The following is a 14,751-nucleotide window of genomic DNA, read 5'->3' as shown; positions in this document are numbered from 1 at the left end:
AAAAGGGGCCGCACCGAAGTTTCATTCTCACCTCTTCCAACAACTGTCTTTTAAACAACCGTGAATAACTATGCTCGTTTTCTTGTGATAGAGACAGCTGACTCAGCAAGACCTGTCGCTTCCCTGTCCGTATTCTTGGTTTCTAAATTTCTGCAAAGAACAATAGGTGGAAAATATCAAGCAAAAAAGCTCAGGACCGGAGAAATCCTAGTAGAATTCAATGCCGAACAACAAGCCCGCACTCTTCTTGCACAAACCCGCATCCATGACCTGGACATCAGGTTCACACCCCACGGGAGCCTCAACAGCTCCCAAGGGTGTGATTTCTAAGACAGATCTCCTTACCGAGACAGATGTGGACCTTCTTGAAGGTTTAAAGGATCAGGGTGTCACAGCCGTGCGCCGCATCACGATGCGCAGTGATAAGTTAATCCCCACGAAACATATTATCCTGACCTTTAACCATTCCTTGCTTCCTGGACATATCAACGCAGGCTTCATTCGATGCTCCATTCGTCCTTATATTCCGAACCCTCGCCGCTGCTTCAAGTGCCAGCGGTTCGTGCACAGTACAACCACTTGCCGTGACAAAACACCTGTGTGATATGCGCCGCGCAGGACCACTCCACCGACAACTGTGATTGTGAAAACCTCACATGTGTAAACTGCAGGGGCCCAGATGCGGCCTACTTCAGGAAATCCGAGAAGTTCCAAGTAGAAAAGAAAATAATCGATCTCAAGGTTACAGAAAACATCACCTTCCCAGAGGGGCGGAAGAGGTTCGCCTGTTTCCCCTGGGGAGGTATGCCGACGCAGCTCGCAGGGGGGCGGAGCGGCGTCTGGTTTCCACAGGGACCCAGTTCAGCGAGTCTGACTTCGTCCCTCTCCCGCCCCCCGCTGGGTTTCCTCCGGCAGCCCAACCCGTCACCCCACCGCTTGCTGAGGCAGCAGCGGTTGTGGTGCCAACCGCTTTCGTCGGGGCCGATGCCGCTCCCGCCTCTGCCTCCCCGTCCTCCAGTGCGTTGGAGGGTGCCGAGGGGATGGACACCGGGGGCCCCGCGTCGGCTCCCACCGCCACCGCACCACCCGTGCCAGTTCTGGCGCCCCCGACGCCCGTGGTGGTGGCGGCTCAAATGAAGGGCCCACGAAGGGGGCCAAGTCCGGGGGGCCCGGTTCGACGGGCACCCCGAGGACATCGGACGACGAGATGCACGTCGCGCCGTTCTTGCCTGCAACGCACCGCAAGGAGCGGCCTCCGAAGTCCAAGCCAACAGAAAGGCCCAAAAAGCCCCCTCCAAGAGTACAAGCCCCGAAAGACACATGAACACACATACACACACTCCAGCAGCTGCTAAATCTTCATAATGGGAAGAGAAGATATTATTCAATGGAACTGTAGAGGCCTCCTTAAAAACCTTGATGATGTCTATGAGATATGACATTCGAATCAACCAAGTGTGATGTGTCTTCAGGAAACACATTTGAACTCTAAACTCACAAATTTCTTGAATAGCTACATGGTATTTAGAAAGGACAGGACTGGTGGTGGTACGTCTTCAAGTGGTATGGCCATGGGGTCCAGGAAATCTTTAGCCTGTCACCCTAGTCACCTGAACACTGTCCTTGAGGCTGTCGCAGTTCGCGCAATTATATTCAACAGGTTAATAACAGTATGCTCTCTCTCTACATTCGTCCTGATTACATGCTATCAAGCACCGAGTTTGAGGCTCTGATAGACCAGTTACCAGAACCATTTCTTTTATTAGGAGACCTCAAGGCTCATAACCCCCTTTGGGGTTCTTCCCGCACGGATGTTCGAGGACACCTCATCGAGAAGTTTCTAACATCATTGGGAGCATGCCTTTTTAACAAAAAACAGCCTACATACCATAATCTAGGACACAACACATATTCATACATTGACTTGGCACTCGGTTCTGCAGTTCTCTTTCCATCACTCGAGTGGGACGTGGGCACACACCCATATGGTAGCGACCACTTCCCAACGAGATTAACATATATAGATAAAGGCCCCAACAGTTCATCTTCCCGTAGCAAGTTTGACGAAGCAAAAGCTAACTGGAGCACTTTCACAGATACATCTAAACTACAGCACACAGCCACACAGCCAACTCCTCACGGCGCACATCCTTGATGCTGCCAGAAAGTCCATTCCCCAGGTTTCGGGTGCCTCACGCAACCCAAGAAGGCTTTGGTGGAACTAGGACTGCAGGCGAGCACGAGAGGCCCAGAACAAGGCGTGGGGTGTCCTTCGCCGGTACCCCACGTCGGATAACCTGATTTCCTTTAGACGGGCAAAAGCACTTGGGAACCGTGTGCGCTGTGAGGCAAAACGAGAGAGTTGCCGCACCTTCTTAACATCCATTAATTTATACACGGACACACACAAAGTCTGGACACATATACGTAAGCTCAAAGGACAACAAACACACAGCCTACCCCTGGTTAGCACAACAGGGGACACACTCGAAGACCAGGCTGACACACTTGCACAACACTTCCAACACGTGTCCAGTTCAGCACACTACACTAACAGTTTCATGAAACACAAAATGTCTTGCGAAAAGAAGTCCCTGCGTGATAGCAACAAGTCGCACACTTCTACAATTCGCTTTTTTTTAATTCATGAGCTGAAGGCTGCTCTGACCACATGTAAACCTTCAGCTCCAGGTGCAGATAAGATTACATACACCAACACCTACACACAGACACTCTTGAAACACTCCTACACCTATACAAGAAAATATGGCTTTCGGGGCCCATTCCACGCTCTTGGAGGGAGGACGTAGTTGTGGCTTTCTTGAAGGCAGGGAACGACCCTTCCTCTCCTGCAAGCTGTAGGCCCATTGCCCTTACCAGCTGCCTGTGTAAGCTTCTAGAGAAGATGATTAACCGGAGGCTCGTGTACTTTCTTGAGTACAATGGTCTTCTCGAGAGCTGCGAGGCAGGCTTCCGGGCAGGGTGATCCACAAATGACGAACTAGTAGCATTATAATCATACATTAAAGACGCCTTTATACACAAACAGTACTGCATGACCGTATTTTTCGGCATCGAAAAAGCTTATGATACGGCACGGCGTTACGGCATTCTTGCAGTCTTAAAATCTTCTGGCATAACAGGTAACATGTTGAACACTCTTGATAGTTACTTGTCAAAACGAACGTTTCGTGTCAGAGTTGGGTTCGCACTGTCAAGTGTTCACATTCAAGAAAATGGCGTGCCTCAGACCGGAGTTTTGAGCTGAACGCTCTTCATTGTCAAGATGAACTCGCTTCGGAAAGCATTGCCTCCATCGATCTCCTGTTTAGTGTATGTGGATGATGTAGAAATATCTTTTAAATCTTGTAACATATCCATATGTGAACGTCAGGTCCAGCTTGGGGTAAACAAACTTTCTCGCTGGGCAGACTAAAATGGCGTCATCCCGCGGCTTAAAATGGCTTAATCCCGCGAAAAGTACCTGTGTCGTGTTCTCAAAGAGGCGTGGAGTAAGGCCCGATCCTGAAATAACTCTCAATGGCGACCCAATTCCTGTTAATAACGAACACAAGTTTTTGGGTGTGGTGATTGACGAAAATTCACATTCATCTTCCATATCAAACAGCTCAAGCAAAAATGTATAAAAACCATGAATATTCTGAAAGCCCTTTCTCACCAATCATACGGTGCAGACAAACAACTCCTGCTGGGCCTCTATACCGCTTTGGTAGGGTATCGCTTGCATTACGGAAGTGTTGTCTATGGGTAAGCCACGAACACAGCACTAAAAATGCTTGACCCAGTGCTGCCCTTGGGGCTTCACCTCTCGTGTGGCGCTTTCCGTTCAAGCCCTATCCAAAGCCTGTACGTCGAATGCGACAAATGGTGCCTAGATCACCAGCGAACTTACGTTGATCTTTTATATGCTTCTAGAATCGCATCGATCGATAACCATCCTTTTAATCCTGCTTTTATGGATACATCCATGACACAGCTCTTTTTAAATCGCCCATCCGTTCCTGTTCCCTGCTCACAAAGAGTGAGAGAGGAGGCGGCTTTACTTAATGTCTCTTTTTTAAACATCTTGAAATCATCTTGCATTTATTTTATAGCACCATGGCACCTTCGCACTGTGTCGTGTGACTTGTCTTTCATCCAACTTGATAAAAATAGGGTACCGAGAAATGCAATTCTGCAGCTCTTTCTGTCACTGCAGGAGAAGAACCAGTGCACAGAATTTTACACCGACGCCTCCAAAACTGCCTCCTCCGTGTCATGTGCTTCTCCGTGTCATTAAAGCTTCTGAATCAATGAATGTAACTTGTAGCATCTTCACAGCAGAGGCTTATGGAACCTTTCTTGCTGTGAATCATATTGTCAAATGTCATATCGCAAAATCAGTCATTTACACTGATTCACTAAGCGTTGTACGGGCATTATCATCCCAAAAGAAGTAAAAAAATTACATCATCACAATTATGTCGGCATATGGTGCAAACCTTGAGGTGACAGTTTTTGGGTCCCAGGCCACTCAGGGATCGCTGGAAATGAGTCAGCAGACGAATGGCCGCTGCTGCACTCACAAACATGGTGCACATAACAACAGTACCCTACACCGACTTCAAACCACATATAAAACAACAACTACGTAAAACATGGCAAAAACATTGGAGTGAACAGACAGACAACAAACTGCACATTGTAAAACCACACTTGGGACGATACACAACCGACACACAGAGGTGGCCTTGGCAAGGTTACGGATAGGCCACACACATGTAACACACTCCCATCTGCTCACTGGATCCCCAAGACCCATGTGCAGCGTGTGTGGAGAGGGCCTATCCGTAATCCACATACTCATTCAATGCACGGAACTTGACATAACATGACGCAAACACTTCCCACAGCTATACACACGACATATTCCACAACACCCGTCGTACTTCTTAGGAGACGAGCCGATGTTTTCAATCAAACGCATTTTTGAGTTTCTCACCGAGGTAAAATTTTTGCATCTCCTTTCTTATCATGCATCTTGACAACCTGGCCCTTCACACCAATCATCTTCATTACGCTGTGTCTTTGTTTATTTTTACTGAAATGTCTTACTTTTACTTTCTAGTCGCTCTCATATAATGACTTTTTTTGGTTCTCTTTGCCCTTAGTTGGCCTTGCGCCATTAAAAACTAAACATCATCATTCAAGCGAAGCTTGTATTGGCGCACTTGCACCATGGGTTGTGGCATACGCCAAAACGCCTTGCGGCAAAGCCAACTGTATCCATGTGCTCTAATGACGACGACGACGACGGCGACGACGATGATAATGCCGATGCCATTGAAGTGTTTGAACGTACCCACTCGGGGGGATTGGCCAGGGATAAAGTGTTGACTGCGCCCCTGTCGGAACTAACAGATTAGTCGACGCGATAAAACGAAGAAGTTAGTGACCCGAGCCGACTGTCTCTTCTATCTCTCTTCTCTCTCTTTCCCGGTGCGACGGGTCGTTTCCAGCGTGGGTATACACCATTTTCCATAAGCAGCCGGGAAAGGAGGAAAATACTCTCAAACCAGTTCTCTCGGCGGCCGACCAGCGTTGCCTGAGCGCGCTGGGCTGCTAACATCGCTCGGCGCGGTGTGCTCCGCTGCGTAGTTCAGGAGTATTTCGCACCGTGTGCTTAGTTTGCGGAACTCTAAACTGTTTTAGCCAATGCTGCGATGCCGTTCAAGGAGCAAACGTCGCTTGGTCAGCACTGCGCGGTGGTGGGTTATTGAACAACCAGAGAAAGCGAGAAACAGTCGCTGACAGCACGCATGTGCACGACACTGCCTGGAGAAAATGCAGTGCGGTTGCGGCGTGTTTTTGCGGCATCGCTTCCCAACGCACACCGATTTGAGATATCGGTGGATTCCGTTGATAAATCGCAACGACTTTGTACCAACGACTAACTCCAGGGTTTGTTGGGTGCACTTGGACGGCAAGCAGACGGAGCAAAATCCATTTTTCACACGCAAAGCTGCGACAGGGAACGGAACCCCCTGAAATGTTAGAAGCAACTTTATCCTTTACAATACCGCATTGATTGGTTGGTTGATTGATTCATTCATTCATTCATTCATTATGGTGTTTAACGCCCCGACGCTTCATGGGTGATGAGGCGCGCCGTAGTGGAGGGCTGCGGGTTAATTTTGACCACTTGGGGATCTTTCACGAGCGCCGATACAATACAACACTACAAGAACTTCTGGTTCCTTGTAGTCAATTTAAAATACCATATATTGTTTGGTCATTACAGCCGATTGGCATTAAACAATCCCCTTTTCATCTAATCTAACCTTTAAAATCACGGCGTCTTGTTTACTTTTTTTAAGGCCAACGCATTACACGGCCAAACGATATGAAAGGATAACTTTCTCCATCGCACACTGCTGGTCGATAGCAGGATAAGCAGGCAGCTAAATGTGGAAACGCAGCTCGAGATACGCGTGAACGCTGCATTTGGAAAATAGCTCAACCTGTTCACAACGCGGTCAAAGGAAAAGCTTCTAATCATTTTGCGTTGCCACGGAATCTAAAGTATTACAATTACAAAACAGTTACTGCTGGTCGCGTAAAGCATATGTGGTGCAAGCAGCGGTTTCACAAAGGTGGGCTCCGAGCAACAGGCCACATGCGCTGCGCAGAGTTAAGTCAATCATGATCACGATCATGATCAACCAATATTAACTCGCCCGAACGTCAACCCTTTTGCTCAACCTTCGAATAGTAATTTGACTGGTTGTGCGGTCGTGTTATTTTTCCGCGCGGGTAATTTCGTTTCGTCAGTAACCGTCATAAGTCTAGTTAAGAAAGATTATATTGCATTGCAATGTCAACAGCGTAGCAATCGCCTCGTCGAAAGTCCATCGCGAGCACGGATCACCGTGACCCACATATGCTGTGCGCGCTCCGCATTCGACGTCCGCGCTTCCGTAAACATGACTAATCGGTGAACATAACAAGCACGGTGGCATTGAAAACACGTATTTACTCCCCGATATCGATTTCTATGTCAGTCGGTGCCATACCGGTACGTTTGCATCGCGGAACTGCGGAGCACCACCGGCACCACCACCACACTGCTACTGCTGCTCGCAACAGCCGGGGTCGGAATTTCCCGCTCTGGCAGCAAATTAGGACCTAAAATCCGTCCGCAGATGATGAAAACAAAACAGAACACACACACACAAGCACTGCAACCGCTAACTTAACGCCAAACCACTACGGTTCACTCGGTAATGCACGGATACCGAGCAGACGCGCGCCAAGAACGGCGCACTTAACAGCCCAGCGCGGAGGTTTCGGCGGTCGCTTCATAGACGGCGCTAGCGTCTGGTCAGAAAAAGCAAATGGCGGCGCCCACCTCTAGCAAGGAAAATGGTGTATACCTTCCGCGCTGGCTCAGTGGCTAAGGCGTTGCGCTGCTGAGCACGAGGACGCGGGTTCGATTCCCGACCGCGGCGGCCGCATTTCTGATGGAGGCGAAAAGCAAAAACGTCCGTGTGTATGAGGTTTGGGCGCGCGTTAAAGATCCCCAGGTGGCCAAAATCAATCCTGAGCCCTTGACTACGGCTCGCCTCATCGCCTGCGTTGCTCCGGCGCGTTAAACCCTACAATCAATCAAAATCCATCGGGAGTTAATGAATCGTCACTGACAATTAGGTGGGATCGGTTTCGGAGGAACATGGACCTAACGCCTTGAAGGTCTTGGAGGAGTACCACGCAGAACTGCCCTTCGGCGAGGAGCAGTTGTGGGATACCGGTAGGGATTCCCTGGTGCGCATACATCTGCTCCCCCCAGTACGGTGAACGGGGACGTATGCCCTCCATTGTCTCGCGGCTTGCCGTTAGTGAACGCGGTCGAGAGGTTGGTTGCACCTCGACTGCCGTTCATGTGCATCCGTCGTTTGACGCAAGGTCGTGCGCAGTTCGGAATCAAAGGTCATGTCGTCAACATTCCCATCAACGTCCACACGACTGTGAAGATTCGCGTGCACCCCTGTTTCCAGAGAGAACGGGGTTTTTGTGTGTGCGTATGCGCGCGTGCGCGTGTGCGTGTGCGTGTGCGTGCGTGTGCGTGTGCGTGTGCGTGTGCGTGTGCGTGTGTGCGTGTGCGTGTGCGTGTGCGTGTGTGCGTGTGTGTGTGCGTGTGCGTGTGCGTGTGTGTGTGTGTGTGTGTGTGTGTGTGTGTGTGTGTGTGTGTGTGTGTGTGTGTGTGTGTGTGTGTGTGTGTGTATGTGTGTGTGTGTGTGTGTGTGTGTTTACAGTGCTACTGTCCTTCGCCCGTGGTCTCTTTCTGCGTGTACTGTCTTTGCGTGTTTTATTTTCAGCCAGTTGAAGATTTTCTTTTGTCGTGTAGTTTCTCTGCTCTTTGCCCATACTTCTTTTTTGCTGAACATTTAACATTTTATTGGTTTATTTTAAGGCGCCATCCATTCGCCTTAAGTTATCGTATTGAAATGGTTATGTGAAATTCATCACTTTTTTATTGTTTTGCCGAATACTCTAACCTGTATGAAAAGGTTAACAATCGCGCTATTGAAGATGATGCTTTTAAAAAAAAAGACACTCGTCTGGACTGGATTGGGGTACTGTTATTAGCATCCCGCAAAGAAGACCTTAGACGGGCAGTGTCAAAATTTTGTTTGTCACGCGCAACGCCCCGACAACTACTTACTACCCAGTAAGTGTCATGGTAAAATGAGCATTACATGCATCGGACGGTGTTGTTCAGCATAGACCCAATAAGGAGGTGGTGTGTCCACTACGTGGGTGTGTCTGACTCGCACAGTCTTTGTCTTCGCATGGTGCTGTTTTGTGTAGTTTTTAAATACGGTATTCTTTCTTAAACTACTTAAATTCGAATATTTTGGTCTGTCTGTCTGTCTGTCTGTCCGTCCGTCCGTCCGTCTGTCCGTTTTGTCAATATTGTGGAGCAGAAAGAAAAAAACTAGTCATATTTGAGGCAAAACGTATCAACGGACAACTGGTACTCGCAGTGTTCTTTAATTGTGCGCAGCAAATAAAAAATACGCGTTTAAAACTATATTCTGAACCCAAAATGCAGAAAGATCTCGCGCGAGCCTGAACCTCGTGGCAGTATTCCAAAGTCCAAGAGTAACAAAGAGGTTGCAGTAGAGCAGTGGAACGCGGTAAGAGCAGACCGACGCTGTGTTGATCGTGGGAGGATCGAAAGGGAAGGGAGGGGAGACAAGAGGCATCTACGTGGCAGAGGCGGCAGAAGGCTGTCGCCTCACGACGACATTTGCAGTGAAGTGAGCAGATACGCGGCCTGGCGGCGGCCATATTTTTTGCTCTTTTTGAGTCGCCAGCCACGTGTGTTGCAGAGTCGCCTCCCAGTCGTCAGTTTGCAGATTTCTTCCTACTGAGAAGGAGTAAGCTTTGTTTGCTCAGTTGAGCTGGGGTGGGGGTGCTGTCAAAAGAGCTCACGTTTTCGGCTTCGGATGTAGCAGTAGAGGACGAAGACGAGGAAGAGGGCGACGAGCACCACATTGACAGCGATAGCGGCCACCCAGGCGCTCGGCAGGCCCTGCTCTTCCTGCGGCCCGGCCGGCTGGTCTTGCCATGGTGGCTGCGGCTGTGGACACAAATGCCAACCTCAGTCGGGCCCACAGGGGGGAAGCAAGTAGCAAAAACACATCCCGGCGTAAGATAAGCAATTCATTTTCTTTTACGCCCTGATTAAAAAGGTAAATTGGGAGATTGATCTTGTTGACAGTACCGCTTAGGTTTCGGGTTGGGTACAAAAATAACGCCAGAATAAAGGCCATGACTCATTTTAAATGCGGAGCATTTCTTAGGCTCGCGATGTCACTCGTCGATGTTGTCGGCGCCGTCCACACGCTCACTGCGCATGCGCGTCGCGTCGAGGCGCAGGTGCGCGTCTCTCCCCCGTACCCTCCTCGCTCTCAACAACAGGTGCGGCGGTGCGGGAGGAGCGCGTGTACCCCGTGCGCTCCGTCGCTCTCAACAAAGCTGCGGCGGTGCGGGGGGAGCGCGTCTGTCCGCGCATGCGTCGTAGCTACCCGTGCGCTGCGTCGCGCTCAACAGTAACGGCGGCAGAGCGTGTACACGTGATAACGGCGTGGTGGGTGCGTGGAAAGTTCGCGCGCTTGTGTACGGAAGTGTGCGCATGCGCGTCTCTCCCCCGTACTCCTCTCCCTCGAACGCGGGTGGTGTGTGTATAAGCGGCGGAGCGCGCGTTCGGAATTCAGTCAAGGGCGTCTTTGCTTGGCTTTCGCTTGACTTGACGCTTTGCTTGACGGCACCAAGCAATAAAGACAGACTTTAACTTTACACTCCTTGCCTTCGCTTCTCCTTCATTCAATAAATAAGAATAATAAAGACGAAATAACAATTAAGCATTCCCAAACCATACCCAATTACGCAACATTCACGCGATACCCCCACCACTGTGCGACGCATTTACTCGAGTTCCCGCCGTGGGAAGATGCGGGCGGGTTTTTTTTCATATGCCGCCGGCAGGAATTACCACGGCCGCAAAATAAGACCCGGCACCAGCGGGGCCACATCTGATACGGCGCTTTTTGGATAAACAGTGCGCGGTGCATCAAAGAGAACGAGCACACGATCCTCCCCGTGCGGCTGCGAGTTCGCCGCCGATAAAAAGTCACGTGCCGCCGATAGCAACTGCACCAAAGTACACCGCGAAACACATGCCGCCGCACACATGCGGCCAGATTTTTCGTTCGCTTTTCCAGCCTTGAGCGGAGTGCGGGATTCATGGTGTCAACAAAGCTTGCCCGTAGCAGACGACAGTCTGAGCAGCGCAATAGCGTAAGTACGTCACCTCTGAGGAGCGCAGCATCATGGGAGGGAAGGCTCGCGCGTCGTCAACAGCGGAGAGTAAGTTGAAAGGAGGAGGAAACGCGGCGCGACGATAATGCGCGGTTTTTGATTTACGATTTCTCAGCTAATACTCATCGCTTTAACAAAATTCTTGCGGGAGGAGATTGCTAATACATTGCTTTATTTGGTTACATGTACATCCATGCATCGGCGGAAGGTATTTCAGGACCCCTTTAAAGGAAACCGTCAAATGTTTGAGGTTCCTCTGTGTAAGGTTTTCTCTTGAATACCTTTCAAGTGTTTCCAAAAAACGTCTATCAGGAGATTTAAAAGATGTCCTTTTTCCAGTTCCGCTGTACAGAACTATGTACCGCATTGTGACAGGGCAAGATGTACTGTGTCGCGTCAAAAGGATGGCAGTCCCAGCACGAATGAAAACATTCTTTTTTAAACTTCATTCGGGAACTCTTGCGGTGAAAACATGGATGGCTGAAAAGGGGTTGTTTGTGCCATGGACAACAGTTATATTTTGTGTAAGAAACCCGAAACAATAGACCACGTTTTCATGGACTGCTGGGATGCCGTCTTTTTTTTTTTTGGGGGGGGGGGGACGTCCTTCAGCGAACCCAGAAAAAAGACTTGCCTCTGCCGTATGATCTGATAATGCTTTTGGGACTACACGCCATCTGGCTGAGTCGTATGGCGGTGCGCCACTCTGATTCTGACGAGAAGACTGTCAGCAAGTACTTTGCTCAGAATGTTTGTATGCTGAAGGAAGTAATTAATATGCAGTGCCCGGAGCTTACGTGGTTACCCATTTTGGAGAAATTGTCTACTTAGCTGTTTATAATAGTTTTCGCCCACCGAAGCTCGGTAGGCGGGTTTTAAACCGACACTGATGTGACTGTTTGTTCAAAATGCAATAAATAAAAAAAAGGTTCGTGGCCGAGTGGTCTGAAGCGCTAGGATTACTGTTTTGCAAGTCGCAAGTTCGAATACCCGAGGGTAAACGCTTTTTTTTTGTAATTTGATTTTTTCGTTTGCGGCCGATGTTTTCTAAACTGAGTTCACCATTTTTGGGCCGTAACGTTCACTGCTCCACGAGCGAGTTCGCAGAACGCGCGCAGACTGACACTGACGCGCTAGCGAGTTCTCGTTGGCGAGCACCGACTACTTGCGGGCGGTGGGCACAGGCCAGAATCAGCAGACCCTTGGCCTGGTGCGAACACGCTTTTTACGATACAGGCATGAGTGAGGAAAGCTCCGAATATGCGGGAAAAGCGCATGGCATTTGAGCGTCTGCGGTGACGCGGAGGCCGTTCATCCACTGCGTAGGCCTCGGCTAGTGATTGCTACCATTCCAAGCCATCCTGGGAGGCATATCTTCAGCATTTTACAGCCGACAACATGGCAGAAGCGCGGTACGACGATTACTGAGATATTGAGAATGCCCATCCAACGATGCCGTCGGGTGTCAAGCATGTTGTTTTACAAAACCGAAACCAAAACTTGTTTGAATGCTAACCTTGGACATCGTCCAATCAAGGTGCATCTCCTCCTGTCGTCACAGCCTTGAGTTGGTGCGGCCGCCACAGACCGCGCATGGTAGTTTTTCTTCTTTTCCGCTTTATAAAATAATTACCTACTTATCAACCGGATCAACGACGAAACGTGTGGTAATTTGAGCCAGTCTACGCAGTGCGAGCAAAACTGGAGCTTGACAAATTCACTTCAGTGTCCCTTTAATAAGTGGGACTCAAAGAAACAACAGAATGCGTTTCAAGTTCTGAAACGAGCTGTGAGCAAGAAGCCAGTTCTAATGGCGCCAGACTTTTCAAGAGGTTTCGTAATTCAGTGTGAAGCGCGCGATCGTGGCATTGACGCTGTGCTATGCAACAGGATGGTAACGGCCAGGAACGACCAATTTTGTACTTAAGTGGTAAGCTAACTTGCAGAGAATTGGCGTGTAGTACCTCGTAAAAAGAATTATTCGCCGTCGTGGGGGCAGTGCAGGAATGGGCCTGCTATATACGTTGCCGGCTTCCAGTTTTTAGTGGAGATCGAGTGACCATTGCCTGCTAACCTGGATAAATAACATGCCGTCTAAAAGCGGCCGGTTGCTAAGGTGGAGTATCATAATGCAGCAGCACAATCTTGTCGTTAGTTATAAGAAAGGAAAGTTGAACGGTGACTCAAACGCACTAATCCCTGCGTTATAAATTAGGCTGTCTTCGACCTACACGTGACCGTCATTTCGTCCCTTCGCGAACAGCTTCGCAGGTAGAGGAGAGCAAAGTTAACGCCATCATTTGCTGCCTCAGTTACTTGTTTTGCGTAAGAAGTGATTTCAAGGGATCAACTTTGGTTTGTGATTGCTTCATTTGTTTGACACATCGTTTCAGTTGTGAATTTTAACTGAATTGCGTCCCACATGTGCCTCTCGATGTAGAGGGACTAAATTCGGGATGGACACGTAACTGGGGATTATTTTTTTCGAGTCTGGTGCTGTGACGGACGACAGAGGGTGCTTGATTGCACTGGGTGTTGGATGTTGTCGGTCGGTTTTGGCAAGCTGCAGAACGATCAACGAACGGTGTTGCGAAACGAGACAACCGGGCTGGTCGAGACGCGTGACGGCGGCATCCGAGCGGCATCCGAGCGGCTTCTCTGGCGGCGCTGCAGTTGTGCCACAGCGCCTGGCACTTGACCGGGAGGAATCTCGCCCCGCGCTGTCCAACGTGTCCAAACATGTCCGGGGGCAGATTGTCTGATGCACCCATTCCTTGATTTTAAACAGCGTGCAGCGGAGGGCCCTGATTGGAGAAATGTGAGCTGCTGGCGGCTAGATCACGGGTGATTTAATATCCCGAGCCGAGAGAAGCCGGGCGACGGATACACCGGGCTGAGACGTGCTCCCGCGTTCGTGCGAGCCAAATATATGCAAAGCCCTGGTACACGAGTGCTTCATCGCTCAGCTCACCGCCGCACTGGCCGCGCGCTGAGCCAGGCACTTTCATAACAATATGCGCTGACCGACTCACAGGGCGACGCGCAGAGCCGAGCCCGTCGCCCTAACTGTTCGCTCTGCAGGTGCCGACGCGCGCCTGCTCTTTTCGCGTGGCGCCGGGGGAGGCGATCTGTCACTGCCAACTGGCTAATACCACTCATAATAAGTGACAGCTCTCGCAATTATGCCGATTAAGCATGTAAACGCATTCTGATGAAAATCTATCAATCGATATTTTCTGTCTGATAACCATTATGAGTGTCGGGTTTTAAACTCCGTTTGAGATCATGTTCATAGCTGCATACACCGAAAATACTGCTGCTTGATTTGTTTCTCGGTTCCCAGCCTGTATGAAAATTGTCTTCAGTGTAATCTTCCCGAATCGCTAAATAATATACCGAGGGATAATCTATTTCAAGCAATCATTCGCTGATTTTTTTTTTGTTTTGTTTTGCGAACTCACTCCTTCAAGTTAGCGCTGCATCTCGCTGCTCTCATTTTTTAGTTTACAGTATAGTGGTCTTATAAGCTGTAGTAAATAATACTTATTTTGCAGTAATCATTTTTTCTAGTGTACCAAAAAAATTTAAAACAATGTGCATTATCAAGTATATTTGTTTTGTGTGTGCATAGCAAGTATCATCTGCTTACATGGTTAACTGGCCACCTTATCGAAGCAGTTCTCTCTAAGCAGGGTACACATCCCAGTTTTGCCTTGTGTAATGACTACTTACTAGAAAAAACAATCTGGGACACTTCTTCATTTCATATTTTTTCTCCTGCTATCCCCCCCCCCCCCCCCCCCACACACACACACACCGTGCCACATAGAGTTTATATTCTTGTTACCCGTGGGGGATCGGATGCAT

At 49.3% G+C, this 14,751-nt stretch overlaps 1 protein-coding gene across 1 annotated transcript in view; it reads right to left on the bottom strand.

Annotated features, from left to right (window-relative positions):
- The window catches only part of LOC144162761 (uncharacterized), a 96,741-nt gene extending 85,048 nt beyond the window's left edge, over positions 1-11,693 (bottom strand). The window contains exons 1-2 of the mRNA XM_077693411.1: positions 11,682-11,693; positions 9,496-9,643 (exon numbers count right to left, since the gene is read on the bottom strand). Of these exons, the coding sequence (XP_077549537.1) occupies positions 9,496-9,643; positions 11,682-11,693 (160 nt within the window). The remainder of the gene's footprint in view (positions 1-9,495; positions 9,644-11,681) is intronic.
- Positions 11,694-14,751: the final 3,058 nt, after the last annotated feature.

This window comes from Haemaphysalis longicornis, unplaced genomic scaffold, assembly GCF_048455015.1.
Source record: "Haemaphysalis longicornis isolate Haplotype H1 unplaced genomic scaffold, Haemaphysalis longicornis Haplotype H1 scaffold_1, whole genome shotgun sequence".
In the NCBI taxonomy this organism is placed as follows: Eukaryota; Metazoa; Arthropoda; class Arachnida; order Ixodida; family Ixodidae; genus Haemaphysalis; species Haemaphysalis longicornis.
Note: the sequence above shows the minus strand (reverse complement) of the source record. Positions and strands in the feature narration are given on the sequence as shown.